General features: G+C 33.6%; 4 protein-coding genes across 10 annotated transcripts in view; 2 read left to right on the top strand and 2 right to left on the bottom strand.

The window, feature by feature from the left end:
• LOC105171625 (cytochrome P450 CYP72A219-like) lies at nucleotides 1,382-5,238 on the top strand. The gene is made up of 5 exons (XM_011092790.2): nucleotides 1,382-1,655; nucleotides 2,766-2,989; nucleotides 3,095-3,342; nucleotides 3,572-3,956; nucleotides 4,567-5,238. Exons 1-5 carry the CDS (start codon nucleotides 1,388-1,390, stop codon nucleotides 4,990-4,992), a joined length of 1,551 nt encoding a protein of 516 aa, XP_011091092.1. The 5' UTR covers nucleotides 1,382-1,387; the 3' UTR covers nucleotides 4,993-5,238.
• Nucleotides 9,682-12,796, top strand: LOC105171626 (secologanin synthase-like). Its single transcript, XM_011092791.2, has 5 exons — nucleotides 9,682-9,996; nucleotides 10,671-10,897; nucleotides 10,990-11,240; nucleotides 11,593-11,977; nucleotides 12,205-12,796. The coding sequence occupies exons 1-5, from the start codon at nucleotides 9,732-9,734 to the stop codon at nucleotides 12,628-12,630; spliced, it is 1,554 nt and encodes a 517-aa protein (XP_011091093.1). The 5' UTR covers nucleotides 9,682-9,731; the 3' UTR covers nucleotides 12,631-12,796.
• LOC105171628 (acylamino-acid-releasing enzyme-like) lies at nucleotides 14,479-22,360 on the bottom strand. Of its 7 annotated transcripts, none has more exons than XM_011092795.2 (18): nucleotides 22,268-22,360; nucleotides 21,312-21,484; nucleotides 20,858-21,167; nucleotides 19,869-20,090; nucleotides 19,582-19,788; nucleotides 19,364-19,435; nucleotides 19,093-19,231; nucleotides 18,460-18,611; nucleotides 18,286-18,368; nucleotides 18,072-18,193; nucleotides 17,909-17,987; nucleotides 16,566-16,743; nucleotides 16,137-16,197; nucleotides 15,904-16,026; nucleotides 15,508-15,705; nucleotides 15,264-15,332; nucleotides 14,970-15,046; nucleotides 14,479-14,897 (listed from the first exon to the last, which is right to left on the bottom strand). In XM_011092795.2, exons 2-18 carry the CDS (start codon nucleotides 21,460-21,462, stop codon nucleotides 14,834-14,836), a joined length of 2,307 nt encoding a protein of 768 aa, XP_011091097.1. In that variant the 5' UTR covers nucleotides 21,463-21,484; nucleotides 22,268-22,360; the 3' UTR covers nucleotides 14,479-14,833. The 7 variants fall into 7 exon arrangements, with proteins under 7 accessions (XP_011091097.1, XP_011091096.1, XP_011091099.1 ...); XM_011092794.2 differs by having other exon boundaries at nucleotides 22,172-22,307; XM_011092797.2 differs by lacking the exon at nucleotides 22,268-22,360 and adding an exon at nucleotides 22,081-22,260 and having other exon boundaries at nucleotides 19,364-19,432.
• The window catches only part of LOC105171627 (acylamino-acid-releasing enzyme-like), a 7,706-nt gene continuing 6,800 nt past the window's right edge, over nucleotides 23,281-24,186 (bottom strand). Inside the window, exons 16-18 of the mRNA XM_011092792.2 lie at nucleotides 24,141-24,186; nucleotides 23,796-23,872; nucleotides 23,281-23,709 (exon numbers count right to left, since the gene is read on the bottom strand). The exon at nucleotides 24,141-24,186 is cut by the window's right edge and continues 21 nt beyond it. Of these exons, the coding sequence (XP_011091094.1) occupies nucleotides 23,646-23,709; nucleotides 23,796-23,872; nucleotides 24,141-24,186 (187 nt within the window). The 3' untranslated portion in view covers nucleotides 23,281-23,645. The remainder of the gene's footprint in view (nucleotides 23,710-23,795; nucleotides 23,873-24,140) is intronic.

A 24,186-nucleotide genomic window follows, 5' to 3' on the forward strand; every position in this document is an offset into this window, starting at 1 on the left:
TAAAAATTTCTCTTTATTTTTTATAATAAAAATAAGCAAATTAATATTAACTTCGAAGTTACTAAAAGAATTCAAAATTGATAAATACACGTCAAACAAGAACAAACATAAAATATATTTAGATGTCAATATGAGTGTTTTTTCCGCTCTAAACTATTCAGTTTCACTCAAATAAAAACCACTCCTAAAAATCCAAAAAAATACCATATAAAGAAAGAGAATGTGTATGAGTGTAGGTGTCTATGTGGGGATGGAAAAAATAAAATTGAAGAAAAATTATATGTATAAATAATATAATAAAAAATATTATATATAATATATATATATATATGTGGGTGCGCGCGCTTTGTTTCTCATCTTTTTAGCTTTGGCCATTTTTTGGACACGAACCAAATATAATTTTAGAGAGATTTTATATATATTCAGTTTTAATTATTTTTATCCATTTATTTTTCCTGACTGAATATGAAATTTTTTTATATAGACCCCTTTTACATTCAGTTTTCTTATATTCATTTTCGTCTGAAACAAACCAAAATTAGCTATTTTTGAAAGTTTGGTACTAATTTTGCAAATTCCCTATAACTAAGAATGAGAAATGCAATTTTCTGTGCTCAAATATATATGTATTTCAAGATCATTGGTTCAAGTCTACTGAAATCTTGATATTTATCTCATTTAATGTCAGTACTATAATGTGTATTTATCCCACTTAATGTAATTTTATCGTAATATCAATTTATTATAATTTGATTTTATTGATCTAATTAATGGATGTACTTTTTCTGTTTTATTGTTGTAATTATATAATCACCGTTTCTATAATATATATATATATATATATATATATATATGCACTTTATAACAAATTCATAGAAATATAAATAGAAAAAAAAACGTAAGAAAAATGCCCAGCCACCTTAAACTTGTGGAAGACACTTAACAAAAAAAAGAAAATAGAAACTCCCATACTTTATAAAATTACTCAGGCCTCATCAATATTCAAATATTCCTTTCTTTTTACCAAAATACAATTAAGTCAATTCAACATATTATTAAAAAATAGTGCAACAATTGCATGGAGCGAACCATAATAAAACTCATAATCGTCCAATTTAGGATTATATATGTCGAACGTTATGGATGGTGCCGATGCTCCATTCAGTATATTTAGGAGATGAACGATTGACAGGTATTTAATTTTTTGAAATTAAAAGATATATATTAGTTATTCCTCTCTTGAATGTACGAAATACATAGTACAATAACATGCATGCACGTCATCATAGGTTGGTTACTGGTCCAATGATACTGACAACCTCCATCACTAGGCCCCTTTAAATAGGACACATGTATCCTTCATATCCCTCGCCAGAAGCGAACCAAAATGCTGGGAACCATTGTGATTATTGTAGTGTTAGCACTAGTGGTGCGCGCAGCATGGAGATTCCTGGATACGTATTGGTTCCGGCCTAAAAAACTGGAGAAAATCCTCCGGAAACAGGGCCTGACAGGCAATCCTTACAGGTTTTTCTTCGGAGATGCCAGGGAAACAGGCAAAATGTTCAAGGAGTCCTACTCCAAGCCCATCGGCATCACCGATGACATCGCCCCTCGTGTCATCCCCTTCGTTACTAAAACCTTAAGGACATATGGTATTTTTACGATATTCTCGTATTTTTACATGCAAATATATTGCACTTGTCATATAATTAATTCAAATCCAACCAAGTCAAGTTCGGACTAGAATTTCCCAACAGAAATTTTATATATTTGTTGACCGTTATTACTGTTATTTACAGTGGTAGGGACTTGTTCTTTTTTTTTTTTTCTTTCGAGAAACTTATCTTGAGATGGAGACGTAACTTGAAAGTACCATCTCATATGTATATATATATCACCATTTTTTTGTTTTATCTTTAATTAATATTAAACTTTTCTTCAGCTAAAGCTTGTGAAACTGAGAAAAAAAAATTTGTGATCATATATCTAAAAGACAATATTACACAAAAATGAACCCAATTCTTAAATTATAAAATTAATAAAATGTTTCTCTAGAATTTATGTTAATATTTCAATCAAATTTGATTGTTTGAAAAAACACATTTCTAAAGTTTGGTTAATAGGCCCGATAAAATTGAATAAATTAACTATAATAATAATTAAATCTATCAAATCTAATAATTTAATTAACCAACTATAGAATTTTTGAATTAAATGGGATATTTAATTCAACTAATTTAAATTGTCAAACTTATAAAATCTTTCAATTAAACAGTACATCTCTTAATATAAACTATATTTAGTAAGTAAATTAATTAAATAATATAATTATTTAAAATAATATAAATTAAAATTCAAAATTTCCATACCTCTGTTCGCTCCGCAAATGTGTTGTACCTTCATTTAAAATTTGTGTGTGTAAATTAATGTATGTGTGTAAATTAAAATATGTAAAGGGGGTGAGGTGGTGGTGGCATCATCTGCTGCTGCCCCCTTTATTTTTTTGTTTTATTAATATTTTTAATAATTACCATTACGATTTATTTAATTTTTTAATTAATATAATTTACTTTCAAATATTATAATGAGCACAATTATTACTGTTCAAATTTTATTATATTTTAATTGTGATCTATAATTTATTTGTAATTAAATTTAAATTTTCTTAATAATAACTAATTATTCTCTCAATTATGCATAAAATTCTACTTACGTGACATGTGGTGATTTAATTTTCAATGGTTTTTTTGTGATGGGTATAGGTGAAAAATCGTTTATATGGGTGGGGCCTAAACCGGTGGTGTTCATCTTCGACCTGGAGGCCATGAAAGTTATATTGAACAAATATGTTCTGTTTCAGAAGTCTTTTAAGGAATCTAATCCCATATTCAAAAGGCTGGTGGGTGGACTTCTTGTCTATGAGGGCGAACAGTGGAGCCAAAACAGAAAGAAGCTCAACCCAGCCTTTCATTTGGACAAGCTCAAGGTCATGAGTCATAAAAAATGATCGTTGTTATGATTCTGTACATACTCGGATTTGATGGATGAATTGTCGTTGTTATTAACACGACATGATGCTTTTTTATTACAGGAGCTAGTAAATACGATGCAGAAACAGGGACAGGAAACTCTGGATGAATGGAGCAGCATGATGCCCAAGGATGGATCACCCCTTGTCGTTGATGTTTACCCTTATCTCAAAGTCTATACAGGTTGTGTGGTTTCACACACATTGTTCAGCACTCCTCCCACTCCGTTAGTCAAAAGAACTTTCACAATTATCTCTGAGCTCACACATATTTCAAATCAGGCTCAGCCTTTTACCATCCCTGGTGAGAAGTAAGTTTTGAAATTCTTATTCAAATCAGGTTTGGTCAAACTAAATAAATCACACATTATTTGTCATATAAGTGGTCACTTTGTTTAACTGTACATCAATCACACGACAAATGTAGTGTACTTATTTAGAATTTCCGGTTCCACAACTATGACACACGTACATGCATATCTCCGTTGCTATTCCATCATGTTGTAGCTAATTAGGTATTGTAAACATGATGGAGTTTAGGTACTTTCTCAAGAAATATAGAAGGGCCAACGAGATCGAGGACGAATTAACAGCCACATTCACAGGTATGATTGAGGAAAGGTTAAAGAAGAGAAAGGTAGGAGAGAGGAAAGGTGAACCGGACTTATTTGACTTGGTTGTGGATGAGCTTGAAGAATTAGACAGCAACGACAAGAATGCTCGTGCCGCCGCCGTCTATGAGATCATACAACAGTGCAAGCTATTCTACGTGGCTGGTCACGAAACCACTGCTAATCTTATCACTTGGACTATAGTCATGCTTTCCTATCACAAAGAATGGCAAACTCGTGCCAGAGAAGAGGTTTTCCAAGTCTTGGGCGACAGGCAAAACATCACTGCTGATGACTTAGCCAACCTCAAATATGTAAGTCTACATAATAAGGGTTTCTCCGCATATGCATGCTGATCCGACCGAGATCGCGGGTCGCGCTTGTTATCGTCCCTGTCACTCTGTCGAACCCTTTATATCCTGAAAACAGAACAAGCGTTACCTAGCCGGGTTAGGTACCGGCGTAGATACTCCGACGCTCAAGTCAGTATAGAGAATTTTATCCGGTAAAAGAAATACTAAAGAATATGAAAAGTGAAATATGAAAGCCAGACCAACCCTTTTTTCTCTCTTCCTTCTTCTTTTTATACTGATCCCTTTTCGTGTCCTCTGCACGATCCTAATACCCGCTTCCACGACAGGTCATCTCGCGATCGTGGCCCACCTTTTTCGGGTATAAGATTGCCCTTAACCGTTTCTGAGATTATCCACGTGAGTGATAGGTTTAATCTCTCTTTTTACGCCTTTGTCTCTACCTTTCATACTAAGGGTATATTAGTCTTTTATTATTTCCCTCCATCACATGCATATAGATCATCGAGCTTGAAAACACCAAACAGTGAATTATACGATCACATCGATTTTACAGGTTTAATTTGTATTGTGATATTGATGTGCAATGATACACATTAATCGTTTGCTGCAGGTAACAATGATCGTAAACGAGACGTTGCGTTTGTTCCCACCGGCAGTTGAGCTGACCAGAGTAGTAGAAGAAGAAACAACCCTGGGAGACCTAGTCCTACCCAAAGGCTCAATGGTAATGATGCCGGTAGTTCTACTGCATAGGGACCCCAAAATATGGGGTGATGACGCGATGGAGTTCAGGCCCGACAGGTTTGCGGAAGGAGTGCTGAAAGCAGCCAATGGTCATTCCGCGTTCCTACCCTTCGGCTGGGGTGTCCGCACTTGCATTGGAGCAAACTTGGCAACGATGGAGGCTAAATCGTTTATCGCATTGTTCCTGCGCAACTTCAGCTTCGAGCTTTCACCAAAATACGCACACGCACCAATGGTTACATTGCTCATGCAACCGCAGTACGATGTCCCTGTCGTTATGCGCAAGCTCTAGATAAGAAATGTGGTCGATCCATCGACTCACTAATTTCTCTAGTTAATTATTATATATTTGCTAATTAAAGTAATCATTATCCGGTCCGAGACTGCACGCATTATGTACGTACACTACACTGTGCGCAGTGTGTGAAAATACTGATTTCTACTCTAGGATAAATAAAATGTACACTTTACTATGTAAGTTATTGGATTCCACCCTCTTCTTCACGTGATCCTAATAAAATTACGTGTATTTCATGTAGAAGTCTTTCAAAATCAGGGCATTTCTATGTTTAAGTAATAAGCAAAAGTTGTTACCCGAATTACGTTTGATCGAACCAAATTAATTAATAAAACAAATATAATATAATTGTTATGTGATTTATTACTTTTTTAAAATTACATACCAATCACGTAATAAATATCATGGTTCTTTTAATTGTCCGACGAATGTTACTCAAAAAAAAAAAAAAAAAAACATGTCATGGCAGAACTTAATTTTTTTTTTTTAGATAAATTTATATATAATTACACCAAATTTTATAAAAAAAAATATAATTATTCCATATTATTAATCTGGGGGACTTGAGCCCTTAAAAGTTCAAACAAAAGGGCTGGCTCTCGAGGAACCCAGCCCAGCCATCTTGAAACGAAATAGCTGCTTTAGCGAGTTGGTGGGCTGCCATATGAGGCGCCCTCCTGACAAATTTTAAAGTAAAATTCCCGTCCGCATGGATCCTGGATCAAATATAATGGATAATAGGTCCAACATCAGAAAAATCTTCAGCTCACCAATTTAGATTGTGGACTTGTAGCAAGCAATCTCCTTCAATTATTTTTTTTAAATATATTAATATTAAACAATATACTATTACAATATTATTTTTTTTAAGGATATATTAATACAGTATGTCTAAATCAATTAACAACTTCAAAAAAAAATTAAAAAAATAATAAACACATACTACTATTAAAAATATAATAAACACCTAAATATTTAGAATTCAAACTCAAAATCACAACACCACTATTCAAGCAAAGGAATGGTCAGACCAACGATTCTTGTCTCGTACTTTTTTTTTTCAATTTGAAGTGATAAATCACTATTAACTGAAATAACTCGATTACAGTCATTCATATCAAATAGTAATACCTAATAGAGATAATTACAACAATCATACCTTGATTAATTATATTAAATAAGTAAAATTTAAATAACGCTTGCTATGCAGTAAATTAATATCTCATCTATATAACAGGGTTCAAATCTATAACTTGTAAAATTATGAAATGTCTATTTTGCGAATTGAATTAGATGGAAGCCTCGTACTTACTTACACCTATTTTTGATGTAGACAGATTGTGAGAAGGTAGAACCACAAAATTCAGACATTTTGATAAGGTTCGTGTGGTGAGTGCAGGACATCAAAATTAATTATTACTACCTATTTATTCGTATTATTATATATAAAGTGTGAGTCTCTCAAAGACCCTTTTAATATATTTTTCAATATATTGACAAAATTTATTCCTACATGATAATATAATATTTTAAGTTACTTCTTTTTCTGTCCGAATCTCTCCCCATGTCCTCACCTCTTTTTTATTTAATTTTATCTTTTTCTTTCCTTATCTAAAAGTTTGTTTCTTTTCCTCTTTCTTTTCATTCTCTATTTTCAACTATTATTTGATGTTATTATGGGTATGCTCTTTTGTCAATTATCATAAGTTCATTAATTCCACAAAATGTTTTATAAATATTATTATTAATACATAATAATCCACAATATTAATAATACTAATAATTTTTTTTTATTTAAAGTAATGAACTATTATTAATTAAAATAACTCAATTGTAACTATTCTTATCAAATATCAATGCCTAATAAAGATAATTACAATGCCAATAAGACCTTAATTAATTGGCAAAGTTGAGACATTATAAATCATGGTTCGAAACTCTGCTATACACATAAGATGTTGTTCTACTGCATAGTATGTATTGTAATAAAACAACACTCACACGTGTAACAAAGATTAAAATGCCCTCAACTTTATCAATTAAATTAAATCTCATTAATAATATTAATAAATTTATTATTTTAAACTTAAACACATACAGTATGATGTAAATCACTAAGAACTTCCCTCCAAACCTTTATTAATGAAATTGAAATTAATATACTCGAATCGATATTTGAGTCCCATCAGTAATAGAGTGTAGGTAACTATTTTTAATAATTTGATTACTATAAAAAATACATAATATGAATGTTTTATCATAAATTTCGATATAATGATATGATCATTATTTCTAATAAAAAAAATGGAACGGACAATTGGACATTGATTTAGTGGGGGTACTAGAGAAGGACCATCCAAGAATTAATACCCATCAGTACTTTGGAAGCAGGTGGATTTTCAATTAATAAATAATTGAGCACGCAGCCCACGCGTCCACCATCAACCAACAAAACATTCTACGGCTGTGTTTGCGGACATAAAAATGGAGGTTGCGGACATAAGTTTGAACCCTCATTTTCCACGATGCTACTACCTACGTTGTTGATGGAAAATCTCACTCCAAATTAATTTTGATTGGACCTAAATTAATTATATAATAAATTAAGTATATTTATTATGTAATTAATGTATAATAATTTGATAAAAAAAATAATTAATCACATATTAAATGTATCATACTTATTTTATTTTAAATTTGATTCGACTAAAATTAATTGAGTAAAAATCTCAAAGTCTTTTGATATAGAGTACTTTGAAATTCTTTTTTCAAATCTTTTTATCAATCCAAATATAACCTTATTTAAATTAAAAAAAATAAAATATAACACTTTGAGAATAGTTAATTCTTGTCTCTTATATTATATAATTCTTGTGATTTTAATTATATTGTTAGTCTTTTGACGGAAAAGATGATGTGCTATTAATTAGCTTGCTTTTGTTTCTTTTATCGGTTAGGAAAATTTTTTACTCAAATCAAATTTCGTGAAATCCAATCAATTACACAATATGTATTATATATTCGTCATGTAATTTAATTATTTTCTCTCTAAATTATGCACTAATCATATAATGACTATATTATACTTATTTTTGTATTTGATTCATATTTGATCAAATTCAATTTGGAACCATAATTTTGATATAATTATTTATCATATATGTATATAACACTACAATTTTACAAGTTTGGCAATATATACCATTAAAAAAGAAAAAGAAAAAAAGAAACAAATAGATGAAAAGGCTACTTAGTGCACTGGTCCATATGATGAGAACTAAGTACTCTTATTCACTATAATTTGTACTTTAATTATTAAAATTGTTTTTGTACATTTTCTTGTACATATTAAGTGTACCCTACTCTAATAAGTAATTCACACTTCCCATGAAAATGTAAAACTAGTTATGTCAAAATTATTTATAAGAAATAATTGAAGATAATGCAACTAGAGGATAAAACTTTTTTTTTAATAAGTGCGATGGATTATTATTAATTAAAATAAATTGATTACAATAATTTTTGTTGAATATCAATCATACAACAATTATACTTTTGATCAATTACAGTAAAAACAACACACATATTACTTAGTATAAACAACATCTCACGCATAAAGTGGAGTTCGAATCCAGAATTTTTAAAATCATGGGGTCTCAATTTCGCCAATTGAATTAAACCTCATTAACTAAAAGATAAAACCCGAAACTATAAAAATACAATTGTTTTTTAAAATTCAATCTTTCTATTTAATAATCAATTTTGGTATCTCATATTTCAATTTGATCAATTTGTGTACCCGAATTTTCTAAAAATGATCACTTTTGGTCTCTACCGTTTATTTATCGTAAAAAAACTAACAATTGAATCACTTTAGTGGGAAGTAAAGGCTGCAAAGCAGTCATGTTGCACCTGAATTGACATCAACCAATCCAAAAAGAGGGAGACATCATTTTCTTGTTCATATTCTTTCCTTGTCTCATGATAAATATTTATTATGCCAATTATTTTTCAAACATTAATTAACTCTGAAATTCTAGGTTTCAATTTCAACAAAATAGGTATATATCTACTTATATAATTACAGGCTTTTAAAAAGTAAAATAATCCAAGTTATATAAATACGAGGGAAGAATTTGTAAAAATAATTTCAGATGAATTTATATCAACGAAAAAATTTGAAAATTTTCATATAAATTTAAATAATTTGTAACTAAGAATTTAAAATTTTTAACTTTAATTTCGTGGATTCGAATGTAGCCTGGAATAATTTTTATTTTTCAAATTACATTCAAATTAATGGAAGTTAATGGTATAAGGTGCATTCCACTTACTTTTCCATATATATATATATATATATATATATTAATGGAATTGGCAATACTTACAATATTGTGTTTATGTATTAAACTAAAATTAATTATATAAATCATAGGACCAAATTAGCAAAACACCAAAAGCAAGTCAACAGCCACATGTTTTTCTTCCGTCCAAAACAAAAACTAACAGTATGACTAAAGTTACAATATTTAAGTGATCTATAATGGATCAAAATGAACAGTTTCTGAAACGTTGGTGTTAACCTTATAAATCTATCAAATATAAAGGACTGAAAATGCAATATTCCCTTTTGCGAATGATTCTGTACCCATTCTTTGCAATTCAATACTATAAATAAAAGGGAGTTTCGGGCAACTAGACAAGCCCGAACATAAGAAGAAAGTAGGAGAAAAATGTGGAAATTTGCACTAATTCCAGTATTGTCCTTACTGGTTGTGTGGACATGGCAATTCTTGAACTGGGCTTGGTTCAAACCGAGGAAGACTGAGAAGTTGTTCAGGCAACAGGGAATGAAAGGGAATCCTTACACGTTTCTGTTCGGAGACGCCAAGGAGACAGGCCTCATGTACGAGAAAGCCTACTCCAAACCCATCGGTTTTAACGACGATCTCACTCCCCGTCTCATGCCTAACATTCTCCACACTCTACAGAAATACGGTATTCCTTCTTTTCACCCATCTTCATCTGTCAGCAATCAGCATCTTCTCCAGCTACGTGTTCAATTGCACACCATTCGAACTTCTTTACTTTAAACAAATAATGTGATTGTTTCTGCTATATTTTGATGCCCCACTAAATCAATCTAGTAGCAAGTGAGATATTCTTATTATTTGATGGTAATTTTCTTTGTAAATAAATATAATACACTTGCGAACATAATTACTTCAGGCTTAGTCAAACTAGGCCCGGCTTAGAATTTTCGATTTTTTGAGAGCAGATAGCACTTATAATTATAGTATTCCCTCGAAAGAAGTTCGGGTATGATTCTGGAATTGTGCTACAGTTTTCTGGAAACTAATAACTTAGTAAAGCCATGTATAGGCTCGATGTTCTTTGTGTTCATCATGAACTTCAATTGAAGTTGTTGGTCATTGACAAGACTGCTACTTCATTAGGTTTTAATTTAGTGGTGGTCGATGTTTTATGATCAAATACGAGGTTGTGGATTCAAGTCGCGTTAACTGTCTTGGATTTTTTATCTCATTTTGTATGAGTTCATTGTAATTTAATATTTTTACTCTTTGTGATAAATATTGATGCAATGATGTAATTACGCTTCAATCAACCTAGTCTGAGTAGTTAAGCTAACCAGAGGATGACTTGATTTATAGGCAATTACTCGTTTTCGTGGGCGGGACCAAGACCGCGTGTATTCATAATGGACGTTGATGTTGCAAGAGAAGCAATGAACAAACACAGTTCGTACGTAAAGACATTTAAAATAGCTACCGATTTAGTGAAGATGCTATTCGATGGCGGCTTTGCTATCTTGGAGGGCAAAGAATGGAGCAAGTTCAGATCAAAGGTCAACCCCTTTTTCAACTTGGACAAGTTAAAGGTCAGTTTATGTTATAATTTTCGACCTATGTATAGTATTACACATGGAAAAAAAACAGTTCTAAGGTTTCGTAATTGTTTTGAATAAAATAGCCGCTCGTTCCTGCGTTTCAATCGTGCTCTGCTGACGTTCTAAAAGAATGGAATGAGAGAATATCAAAGGAAGGCGGCTCCGGTGTGGTTGATGTGTTTCCTGATCTTGAAATCTTCACCGGGGCGATATTGGCGCAGTTGATGTTTAGTTCTACTTATACTCAGCAGATCAAACAGACTTTCCTCCAACTGGCTGAACTTGGGACTTTGGCAAGAATACATTCCAAGCTATTCAGTATACCTGGAGAAAAGTAAGTGCATTCAACTTTAGGTGTGTCTGTAATATTTTAATTTAAGTGCTTAATAGGTTTTTGTTGAAAATAAGTTGAAGAGAGTATTTTTTATTTACGGTTTCTGTGTTTGAACTGTTTAAATTAAACTCGATGAAGTCCAATGTTATAAGCTTCTTCCCATCATTTTTGCAGCTTATTAGTCACTCCAACTTCAACTTATCTTTCACTTTTCATTTTTGTTTCTAAAACACTCTCAATTTTCGTTGATTATTCCCACTACAAATGTAGAAGCTATTGCAGACATTGTATCTTCATTGATTATGACTCTGTCAGCCTCTCAAAACTTCCTACTTGTATATGCTTTGCTTAGGTACTTGCCGACTCAGCCGAATAGGAGAGCCAATGAAATCGTCAATTATGCACGAGCTTCATTTACATCTATGATTAATGATAGACTACAGAGGAAGACTGGAGCACCAGTTAGTGGAAAAATGGACTTGCTGGATATATTGATAGAGAAATTGTACAATGGAGATGTTACAAAGAGTGAACGCCACAAGATTATAGAAGACGCCATAGCCGAGTGCAAGACGTTTTTCTTTGCAGGTTTCGAAACCAGCTCTACTCTCTTGACTTGGACCATACTCATGCTTGCATATCACCAAGACTGGCAAGCTCGCGCTAGAGAAGAGGTTTTTCAAGTGTTGGGCGATAAGAAAGACATCACTTCTGATGACTTGGGCAAGCTAAAAATTGTAAGTATGACGATTTGATTTGATTGGTACGAGGAAGTTTATTATTCTTTGACAGTGCAGACATATCATTAAGTGGTAACATAGACAATTACCAAAACATGTATGCTATGCTAACCGTAGCTGCATACGTCACTGATTTTCATCAACGATAATTTGTACGCCACAATGCAGTTCTTGCCTAGCTAATCTTGAACCATGCAACTAATTCTCGAATATTTTCGTGGCAGGTAACGATGATCATAAACGAGGTCTTACGTTTGTACCCACCGGTGATTGAACTGTCGAGAGTGGTCAAAGAAGAATCAAAGATAAAGGACTACACAATACCAAAGGATGCATTGGTCACATTTCCGGTGCTTATGTATCATCGGAGCACTAAAATCTGGGGTGAGGATGCTGGAGAATTCAATCCACAAAGGTTTGCTGACGGAGTGCTGAAGGCAGCTAATGGGGAGGCGGCATTCATGCCCTTCGGTTGGGGTCCTCGGATTTGCATTGGGATGAACTTCGCCATATTGGAGAGTAAAACGTTCATGGCAATGCTTCTGCGCGAGTTCTCCTTTGAGTTTTCCCCGACTTATACGCACTCCCCAGTGGTTGCTTTCACTATTCAACCGCAGTTGGGCGCTCCCGTCGTGATGAAGAAGCTCTAACTTAGCTACACACCCTTGCATTTCATTACATGTTGATCAAATTCTAGTGTTTGTGTAATATGTCTCGTCTCCTCTGAATAATGTCTTGAGCTGATGATAATGCACACAAGGAATCTTTCATCCTTTTCACTTTAGAAAAAAACAAACAAACATCTTTTGCGATTTATTCATGCAATTATACATATATGACACAGACATCTCATGAAGCCTTGAACGTCCAATTATCGCTTAATTTAATGATTAAGATTGAAATTCTATAATCAAATTTAAAATTGTAAATTTGAATTCTATCAAATATAGAACTATTTATCACACTCACGTAGATTTATTGTAATTTAATTTATTAATTTTTGATATATTGATGTATCAATAAATTTGGTGTATTACTCAATTCCTTGAAATATTAAAATAATTTTTACTAAAAAAATAAAAGAAAAGACAAAGACATTTCTTGGAATTATCAATATTAAAGTTTTTACATATGATGACAAAATCTTCAATGTAGCTCACTCACACACGCGTGCCCCACATGTTGCAATAAATAATTCAGCATATATCTAATTCCACTAAACCAACAACAATTGAAGATGCTCATGTACGTAAAATGGACAAATCAAACATACGAGTTAATCACATTTTATACTATGTAAAATACTAATAAATACAAAATTTTTCTCAAAAAATAAGTAACGCAACTCCTTAATCTTTAAAAAAAATATTTTTAAAAAATTAGAGAACTATATTACCCCTTTTGTGTTAAGAAAAATCTTTAATCTATCAGCATTTTTATAAAAAAAGACATAGTTGCATAGTTGCTACCACATTATGTAAATACTAACTGTTTATGTGCATGGAAAATCACTTTATTTTAAGGGTTAATTATACCATCCTCCCCAGTGAGGTTCGATGTAATTACATGTAAACCTTCTATAATTTAAAAAATTATGTCTAGTATTTCTGATATTTATTTTTATCTAATAAATAAATTCTCTGAAAATATACTGAATTTGCTAATATAACGAAAAAATTAACTGAAAAATCATGTTTATTATAAATTGACTTAATGCTAACTTATGACATATCAGACAAATATTTTTTGATAAAATTATTCTTATATATTTTCATATACAAAAATATATATAAAATATATATATATCTTCACTTTTGTAACAATAATTTGACGTAATACTAAGGTTGGAGATATCACAAGTTTTGATGGAGAGAGCGACAAGAGCGGTAGACAGTACAAAAAATTATGGGACAGTTGCAGGATCCGAGTAATACTGTGACTGATTCTGTCTCTAAAATTATTTGAAATTAGTGATTCTATATTTCTAAAATTAGTATATACCATATTATATTTCCTCCTGTATACATTCTCTCCCTCTTCAATTTGCACACTACACGACATGTCAGTCAGTGTCAGGAATTATTCAGATTTCATTTTCATAGAAATAGCATATGACTTCACCAACTAAATTAAGAATACTCCTACAGTTGCCGCCGATATCTATGCTGCACAAGAATCCAGATGCTGCTGGGGTTTTCAAGCCAGAAAGATTGCTGGAGAAGTACTGAAAGAGGCAAACAGCCAGGCAGCATTTATGCCCTTCGGCTGGGATCCGCAAATACGAATCGGTCAGAATTCTGCAATGATGGAAGGTAAGATGGGAGGTGTGAATTAAAGCCGTTGTGTTCTGCTATTGGATACTCTAGCTCCTAGGGAGTCCTATATTGACTGACATGATAATGGCTCCATAACGGATAAAGACACCTGAAATGTTGGTGGCAATGCTATATTTGTGTTTTCCAGAATTGCATGTGCAAGTACTCTATATGTTCGAAAAAGAAAAAGAAAAAAGTGAAGTTCTTATTGAGTATTACTGAATTACATAAATGTCAAGTTCCCATAAATTGGGAAATACATATGACTTGCACTTATTCAGATTGATGCTACTTAAACATCGATGCCTTACATGATTTTCTGGATAGGTTGAAACAGTTTTTATCCAGATACAAGGTAAAAACCAGGCAGATAAGTGACGAAATATTTTATGACCTCCTTGTAACAGACAGGTAATAATTTCAGTTTTTAGTTAAAAAGAACTCTTTACTTGAGGTTGTGGCGAGCTTGGTCGCCAAAAAGTTCAACTCGTCCGCTTCAAATACAGACAGATTCCTGCTCGGCGGTATCATCACATAACTATCTACAGTACTTCTTGAACCATGCTCCAATAGTGAGGAAGCTCTCAAAGTCGGACTGCGGTCTGCAAAGAAAAACACATATCAGCCTTCACTCGGTGATTTATGGCTAGCATGATAAGGATAGTAGACTTTACCTCTTAATGGCATGTACGTCGTTAGGGAACATAATCACCTTGGTTTCAACTCCGTTCTCCTTTAATGCTCGTGCATACTACATGCCAGATAAATGAATCAATTATATTACCACATGGCACATTTGGACAACATGCATACAACGGAAAGCATGAAACATTATGGTTCCATATCAAAGATTGATTGCTAATGTTGGACCAAAAAGGTGAATCAGACAATAACATCCTTTTATCAACTTCAAAGTTGTAGAAGCATAGACAGGAATTGTAAATTAAGCTTATAACACAAGTTCTTACCTGTATTCCATCATAAATGGGGACACGAAGGTCCCGAGCACCAAGAAGGAAGAGAGTCGGAGTTTTGACCTGCAAAAGTTCAGAAGTATTCAGCAGAATAAATTACCTAGGCTGCATAAACATGTAACGTCAGAAAGAAATAACGAATTAACAAAGAGAATCTTTCGACACAGTCTCTAAACTATATTTGAATTAGCCTTCTCCAATTTTCAGTAGCATTGCGGTTTAACTTCAGAAATCAAACCTTAGAGACGTGGGATATCGGGGACTTGCTGTGAAACAAAGCAAGGTTTTCGGCTGAAGAGGACTCAGTAAAGATAGATTTTCCCTCACTTCCATACACCTCGAAAAAACACCAATCTGGAATATCAGACGTGCCGACCATCAAAGCAAAGTTGCATACAGGGTTTCTAGCTGCTGCAGCGGCAAATTTGTCCGGTGCCTGAAGAGACGACGAAACAAGTTTCTAAGATCGGTAATTAGTTGCGTAATATGCAGATAAACTCATCTAATTATGACCTGACTCATGGTCTGGCCGCAAAATTATAATCCTAAGTGGCACTGTTCAGCTAAGTATTATCGGAGTGGTAGAAGTATACATATATGTGAAGAAAAGTAGTAGTTGAAGAACCATGCAAACCTGGCCAATCAAGTGTGTTGTCAAGAATCCACCATGGGAAATACCGACGACGGCTATTTTAGATGGATCAGCAAGTCCTTTATCAATGGCATGGTCTATAGCAGTGAGTACATCGTCAACGTCCTGCATAAGCATCAAGAAGGATAGGGAAATGTTAATGCGTCTGAATTAGTCAGCAAACAATCAATTTTACTTCTGAGCATGAATAGCATATTATGTTAAATTATAAGTACCTGCGACCCTACTTTCCCTGGAAGAGACTGCAGCGCTTCCTCGCCAAATCCCAGAGAACCTCTTCAAAACAAGTGAAATTGGGATGTGTTCGAGTTAGACGTGGCATTCATTTCTTTGTGATATAACCACTTATATTTAACAACAATTATTAGCTGGGCTAAAAATATAAATAAAACATTAACTTATAGCATCATGCTATCTTAAGGCATCACCCGTCTGTTTCAGATGTTAAAAAAATTGCAGCAAAATTCATGCCTTGACGTGAATATATTGTGGAAGCAAACATCAAGAAGAGATTACCCTTCAATGAACCTAATATAAACTATGCCTTCATGTTTCCAACTATTGTGTTCTAAATAAAGGAAAGCCCTGACTTCCAATAGTCTATTCCAAGAGAAAGAAAAGAAAGGGATCATCCCACTGCTTACCTATAATTCACTATAAGCAAACCGAAACCAAGTGAGGCAAGAAAAGCAGATGATTTTGTGAAGCTTGATACTGAAACATCGTGAGGACCTCCATGAAGGATGACAATTAATGGATAATGCAATTCAGGCTTTTTACACTTTGGTGATACACATATTGCTTCAAATGGTTTGCTTGCACCTATCACAGATTAAAAGGTTTAAAGAGCTGAGTAAACAAGATTATATGAGCAATATAACTAAAGATCGATGCAGTTGTAGATGCTCAAAAAAGCTTCAATACACAAAAGCAGCTTATAGAGTATCAGACATGAAGAGTCAGTCAGCAATTCCATCAATATGTATTCGGCAGCAAAATCGAATAATACATTTAAAAAGATCCTAAACTAATTGGGTTTTTTTTAGCCAGTTATACAGATGTGATGGCACTTGAATCCGGCACTATTTTCTGTCAGCAAGATAAAAGCTTTTATAGGATTTTCTATCATCAGTTTTCTACAGTGGGAGCACTGTACTATAAAAGCTAGTCATATACACGGTTAACTCCCTTTTGCCACAGCATGTTTATGTACATTGTTAATGCCATAACTGACAAAGTGGAACTGAAATCTGTGAAGAAATCTCACTATGAGAACTGTGTTGGTAGGGATAGTCATAATAAGTTGCCTCAACACTGTGTACTAACGTCAAGATTGAGTTTTCTTGCATGTCGTCCCCTGCTCAAGTGGCTACAGGGACCTCTGATTGGAATATCATACGGCTATTCCACACATGAACTTATGAATCTAAACTTGATCTGACCATAATGGATATACAGGAAAAGGAACCCAAGCTGGCAACATACAGGTATTTTCGAGAGTAAACCTTTGATATTTCCGCATAGAAGGGTTTGAAGAATATAAGTGATCCATACTCAAAGAGGAGCGACTGTAGTAATACAATGTTTAACTACGGTAATGGAGCAAAAAGGTAAATCTCCTTGGCAGTCTATATCATCTGTCACGCTTCTACTTTATGTTGGATGTATTCTGAATAGTAGGTGTTATCTAAGTATTTATCTTCAGGTAGTTTTGATTTATTCATTTACTCATAAGGATAATCATGAGAATTTGATTATCTTGTTTCTCATTGTTTTTTCCTGTCTCCTCAGTGTCACATCTCAACTATAGTTCAGTATTAAGATTCTCAAGAAACTTTGAGTATCAGGTAATGGCCAGACATCAATCAATAGGAAAGCATTGATCTAAATCAGAATGCCCGACTCAGCTAAAAGAGGTAACCAAAATCGGTCTCCTTCAGAAAGCATGAAGAGACTTGTTCTATATGAAAACATCATGTTAAAGCACCTTTTGGGAGGTTCTCCGAGTGACCTCTGACTGGAATTTTTATTATATCAAACTGCAGTGATCCGAGTGAAGACAAAACCTGCATAGAAGAAGTGAAGAGGTTTAGGATAAGAAGTATGTGCACAACAGAAAGTTTGTATAATAGAAAGGAAAGACAAGATACCCTTTCCGAGCATTTGGTTGAGGGAGTTACAACATCCTGCCAACTCCATTTCGCATCCACGGAAATCTTCTCAACGCGACTACCATACTTAATTTCCGGAATATCAACTGGACTACTGCATGCTTCAAAGCCAAAAACAAATATGAAAGAACTTAAATGTGGTGCGTGCTGAAAATCAATAACACCCATTCCAAAATAAGCTTTTTTCTCCTACTGGCAATAATATTGTCACCATCCAATGCAAGGACATCCCAGGAGAAGTCTGAATTGTTTGGGCTGATTCGTGATACTTGTCCACTGTAAATCACAAAAGGTGCCATTTGTACTGAATAAGAGAGATTGACTAAGTTGTATATATTTGAGATTGATCAAAACAGGTCTGGTTTACCTTAACACATCCACTGAGAGTATTATTTGAGTACTGCCCCAAACAGAAGATAAAACCATTGTATGCCCATCAGAAAGCCATGGCTTGTCAAGAAACTTAGAGCAATAAAGCCCAGGAAAGCAGCCATCCTCAGGGCACATGACGACAGGAACCTAAAGGTAGCACAGAGGATAGGACAATAAATGTGGAGAAACAGCACTGAGTACACATACTTCCCACCATTTTTTCACTTGAAAATGACTGTGGTGAACAAGGAGCAACCACATCGCTCAATTAGTTTGATGGAAAAATTTAGCTGATCATAGAATAGGTTGGAATGGTTTAAGTTATGAAGTTCTTTAGGTACCAAGAAATTTCCTTTGATACCTAAGAGAGCTAAGAGTTTTAAAAACTTTTATGTTCCAGCACGGCGGCATCAGCTCCAAATTCCCACTTCAATTCCAGAATGAAGACCTTAAGAGAGGCAATATTCAATTTGAGCACGCGCCATTCACAACTTAAGAACTTCTTCTCATGAGCATCAGAAGAGGACATCATAACATAATATGAAAGCATGTGATGACAGTTCACAATGTCCATATGTTAGCTTATTCCTGTTGCAGTTATTTAGAAATTAATAGAAAAGGAGAATACCACGTCAATAATTTTCAAGAATGGGCCCAGATTTCCATCAGATGGCCACTCGATCTTATGAAGTGAATCCGTTGCCAAATGCGCCCCAGAATCAACAGCACTTTTCGCAGATAAAAATACTAAGAACTTCCCATCTTGGCTGAAGATAGAGACGGAGGATGATTACAAAATCTTGAAGAATTGCATAGGATTGATGCCGAAAACTGGAGCCTAGTTGCCCTATTGCAATATTATTAGGATGTATTCATATAAAAGTGGCTGTCCTACATACCTGAAACATGGAAATAACGCACTACTTATGCTCTGAGTCAGATTAATTATGAGCGAATCAGCTGCATTACTTCTGAGGATAAACAGAAAATACCAAATCAAGCGCATAAAAAGGCAGTGAACTGTATCCAAATATTCTTATGGTTATCATAAAAGATGAAAAAAGGAATTGAAATTTAGTGAAATAAACAATCATTTTACTTATAGCTTGTATACTACCTAGTTGCACTAGCTTCTGATATGAAAGATGGTGCTTTGACTGCATACAAGGCACAAGGCCTGTTGCTGCAATATTTGACACCAAACTTCCTTGTACTTGGCCACCCAACAAAAACCAGATATTGCTGATCTTCCACTGATGGAGCCCATACAACTTGCCCAACACTCAAGTCCCTTCCTACTCCTGTGACAGCACGTACCTCTCCACTACCGAATATTTGTTTTAGAATTGATTCTTGAAGCAGTTAACTCATCAAGAATTACAGCACATATGCAACTAGTTATACCAGCAAATGTCGATAACAAAAAGAGCTGGCTGCCTTTTCCCAGCATAAGTTTCGCCCCAGTCCTCTTCCCAATCACCTTGACCCTTCCAACTGCCAAATTCCTTATCTGCCGTACTCTCTTTTTTGTACCCAAAACTACTAAATGTTGGTTTGGGGGAATCAGGTTCTTCAGCAACATAAGCTATGACAGTTTCATCTAATTTCCATGAAATTCCCTCAAACCTGACACCAGAGGAATATAAAAGTGAACTATTTCCACCAACATATGCAGGAGAATGAATTGGAAATACATGTGAAGGTAATGTATGCACCCAGCCACCCACATGAAAATAATTAACCATCCAGTACAAGAATATAAACTTTAACCTTAGTGTACGTGTTAGTGACCCTAGTTACTGTTAATTGAATAGGAATTGAACCTATTCAGTTCATTATTTCATATTGAAGGAAATGAACAGCTGAATAAAACTCAAAGCTCAATTCTATTATAAGTAAGGAAGAGGGATGGAGAGGTGGAGGATGTGATGGCAATTGTCCGATATATTTCATTCAGGTGAGCAAAATAGTGGAAAGGTAGCATAAGAAATATAAATTGCATCTTCATATTGTTTATCCAACCAATGAAAGTTTATTCTGTTCAAACATAAGATAACACAAATAGTCCAGCTCCTTTCACGCAAATAAAATTCACGGGAGTGGACCACAGAAATTAAATTGCTTTAGAATCTACATAACTTTGAAAAGGTCGAAATTTGACTGTTTTCCCCAAAATTTGAGGATATTGACACAATCATAAAAATGAAATGTGTTGGCAATGTTAACTACTTAGACTGGGATCTTTTTCAACTTTCATATAGGATTTTAAGCTATGGCGACTTTGATATACACATATTATTTACCTTGTTTTCTTCCCCCTTATTTGTTCTTTACTTGTCCTCTGAATAATGGTCAGAACACACTCTAGTAAGTACTTGGAACAGTATATTTACCATCCATCTGAATATACAGATCCATGGATAGAGCGGGGAATAGCAAACTCCTTCTTAACTTGAGATTGATCCCATATTTCAAAGTGAGTTGGAGAATCGCCTTCAGAATTTCGAATAACAAGAAGCTTTGATCCTGATGGAGAGGGAACCACGGCAGACACACCAGTCATCTCAATAGGGAATGGGGCCCAATGAAAACTTACGGAGTTGTTACTTTTTTGTAAAATGTGACTGGATAATATGGATTTCCTCATTTTATTAGACAAAAGATCTGGTTGGCTGATCAAAAACATGGCAGAAGAACCACCCTCTGTAGGAAAACAAAACAAGAGGACCATGAAGATAAAAAAGTAGCAAGTCAAACATGTTTGCTTCAACAAGAGATAAAACATAAGGAGTGAAAAATGAAGTACAAAAAAGAATAGAATAATGTGAACAAATCAAACAGTTGTACCGGTTTCAGATTTAAAAGTCCATGCTTTATCAATGGTCGGGATATCTGTGAATTCTTGGAGCAACTTAGACAGAGAAGCAAATTCTTCTTCACTAGCTGCATCTAAACCTTCTAGGATCTGTTTTATGGGTCTGCCTCCAACATCGTCCATGATTGATAGGACTGATTTACTTCTAAGAATACATATAAATGAAAATAGTTAAATGATTGATGGTAAGATGAAAAATAGGGTAGAAAATTGAAGCAGGGACGCCTCTCAATACAACCGTCGGGATTCTATTTTCCATCTCAAAACCTGAACCATAGAAGCCCCTCATTATTTGAATAAAATCAGAAGCACACTTCCCTGAAGACTTGGAAGATCAAAACAGTTGAAAGAACAAGTCTTGGTTAATTACTACATAAATATTATACATCTTTACTCCGTTGCATAAATATGAGACCCATATATCATCCACAGTTTCCAGCCAAATCATCAGCGGCCTCCTCAATAGTACACTTACTTCATATGTAAAATTGTAAACTCAACAAATAAAGATGCAAAGAAAAGCAAGCAAAACTACATGCCAGCGTCAAAAACCTTATATCTTATTTATCATTTTCAACAACAAAACCTTCCAATTTTCAAGAACCCACATAATATCCACTAACATTACAGTAAAACAACAAAATGTCCGCACACAACCATGAATCCATAAACTTCTTAGAAAGTAAATTCAAAAATCCTGCATAAGAGCATAATAAAGCATAAAAAATACACCCAACATACCATTCTTTTACATGAAATCAGAGTTGCTGAATACTGGGATTTAACTAAAATGACATAAATGAATACGTAAAGAATATCTTATTATTTATACCAACTCTCAGTCTCAGACAATTTTTTTCTTAATTCGGGAGAAGAGACACCTCCTCACGCTGAAAGTTGAAATAACCAAAGTTGAGCAATTATTTACCGAAAACATGGAAATTGCAAATATATGTATGGAAAAAAAGTGTCGGAAAATTGATAACATGTTCTTATGCTCTCGTTTTTCAAGATTTAAAACTATTGTTCTCAAACCAATTTTGTCATAAATGTAATAAACATATTAAATAATAATTTATTTTTAAAATCATTAAGTTGTCTAAGATTCCAATATTAAGTTGAAGGAATAAGTTTAAACTTGCAATATTTTATTCAAATGCTTTGCCAATTTGGGTAAAAAGTAAATTATAGTTTTCACTTGGAGGCCGCAAATATATTATAATAATCTGAGGGCCTAAAATATTACATGCATATAATTGAGGGACAAAAAGTATTAAAAAAAAAAATTGGAATTTTGAGTTGTTTCTTGTTTGCAAGAAAAGACAAAACTATGTAATTACAGTTGTCGTTTATATCCAATTACAAGAAAGGGATAATTACATTCCCATTCTTGCATTTTGATATAATTATACATAAATTTTAGTGATTTCAAAAATATAATATTTAATACTCTTAAAAATTATTTTTTTGTAATAAATAAATTAATTTATTAATCAAAGTTTATCAAATTTACTAATATTAATTAAAAAAATATCATAAAAAATTATATTTTTCTTGATTGACTTATTCTGATTTATTACAAATTTAAATAAATATTTTTATGATCACGCTACCCTTATACATATCCACACATTAATGCATATATAAAAGTATAACTTCACCATTATAAAAGTAATTTCGTCATACAAGAATTATTTAACCTACAATAAATTAATATTAATTTTTAATTTTTTTATTAATATCAACAAATTTAATAAATCTTGCCTAATGAATGAACCTATTTGGTACACGAAAGCAAACCTCAAAAATACTAAATATAATTTTGACAAATCTCAAAAGATACGAGTTAATTATCCCTAAAAGAAAATTAATCATTCTTGGTTGGTTTATTTTTATGTTTCTGTGACGAATCTAATTCCATTGGGGCCGGAAGCCAAAAAGTTAAACCCATCCCAATAAGTGGGGCTCCAAAAGCTTCGTACTCTTCTTGACAAAAGTCTTAAACTACATCTCGCTAATCACAGGATCAACAATTTATTAGTATACTGTTGGTTTGCTTCTTCATTCTGAAATATGAAAATCAAGAAAAGGAACCCAGTCATTTTCTCCCTGAGAATTGGAGCAAATTTTGGAAGAAACAATTCAACGAGATCGTCTGATAGGCTCAGACCAGAAAGGGAGCTCGGTGAATATCCAAAAGACGGACAATGGGCTTTCTGACAAGTTCCAACTCAGGTAAGTGTACGTGAAGACTTGTAATATAGTCAATATCTGCCGTTATTGCAGCAGATATAAACATAGAGCTGCTATCTGCAATATTTATTGAACCATACTGCAATGTTAAGGAAGCTCTCGAAGTCCGACTGCGGTCTGCGAGAAAAAGGTTGTATCAAACTCCAACCTGTGCGCATGGTTAGAGACTTAGAGTGAAACTTAGTTTAGTACGTATGGTTTACCTATCAATGCCGTGTATATCATGAGGAAACACAATCACCTTCGTCTCGACTCCTTTCTCCTTTAGTGCTCTTGCATACTAAATTCATGAAAAATGGAAGCAATTAGAAGAGCATGACAAATTCGACATCACACAGACAGAAAGTATCTAAGTCAGGGCAACCTATCAACCACGAAAAGAGTTGATAGTTTCCATATCTAAGATTGGTTGCTTATGTGGGTCAAAAATGTGAATTAGATGGCTAAATCATGTTATCATCTTAAAAGCCGTATAAGATATGCAGAGACGTAATTGGAATTGTATTGTTGGTTTCATTTTAAGTCCAGCTGATAATATGAGGTCTTACTTGTATTCCATTGGAAACTGGCACACGAAGGTCCTGAGCACCAAGA

Source organism: Sesamum indicum, linkage group LG10 (assembly GCF_000512975.1).
Source record: "Sesamum indicum cultivar Zhongzhi No. 13 linkage group LG10, S_indicum_v1.0, whole genome shotgun sequence".
Taxonomy (NCBI): domain Eukaryota; kingdom Viridiplantae; phylum Streptophyta; class Magnoliopsida; order Lamiales; family Pedaliaceae; genus Sesamum; species Sesamum indicum.

Coding starts and splice junctions, on each gene's coding strand:
- LOC105171625 (XM_011092790.2), top strand. CDS start 1,388: ATGCTGGGAACCATTGTGATTATTGTAGTGTTAGCACTAGTGGTGCGC. Junction 3,343..3,571: donor TTTACCATCCCTGGTGAGAA/GTAAGTTTTGAA, acceptor GATGGAGTTTAG/GTACTTTCTCAAGAAATATA. Junction 3,957..4,566: donor ACTTAGCCAACCTCAAATAT/GTAAGTCTACAT, acceptor CGTTTGCTGCAG/GTAACAATGATCGTAAACGA.
- LOC105171628 (XM_011092795.2), bottom strand. CDS start 21,462: ATGGACGATGTTGGAGGCAGACCCATAAAACAGATCCTAGAAGGTTTA. Junction 16,198..16,565: donor TTGCTTATAGTGAATTATAG/GTAAGCAGTGGG, acceptor CTTGTTTTGAAG/AGGTTCTCTGGGATTTGGCG. Junction 15,047..15,263: donor CCATTTATGATGGAATACAG/GTAAGAACTTGT, acceptor TCTGGCATGTAG/TATGCACGAGCATTAAAGGA.
- LOC105171626 (XM_011092791.2), top strand. CDS start 9,732: ATGTGGAAATTTGCACTAATTCCAGTATTGTCCTTACTGGTTGTGTGG. Junction 11,241..11,592: donor TTCAGTATACCTGGAGAAAA/GTAAGTGCATTC, acceptor TGCTTTGCTTAG/GTACTTGCCGACTCAGCCGA. Junction 11,978..12,204: donor ACTTGGGCAAGCTAAAAATT/GTAAGTATGACG, acceptor TTTTCGTGGCAG/GTAACGATGATCATAAACGA.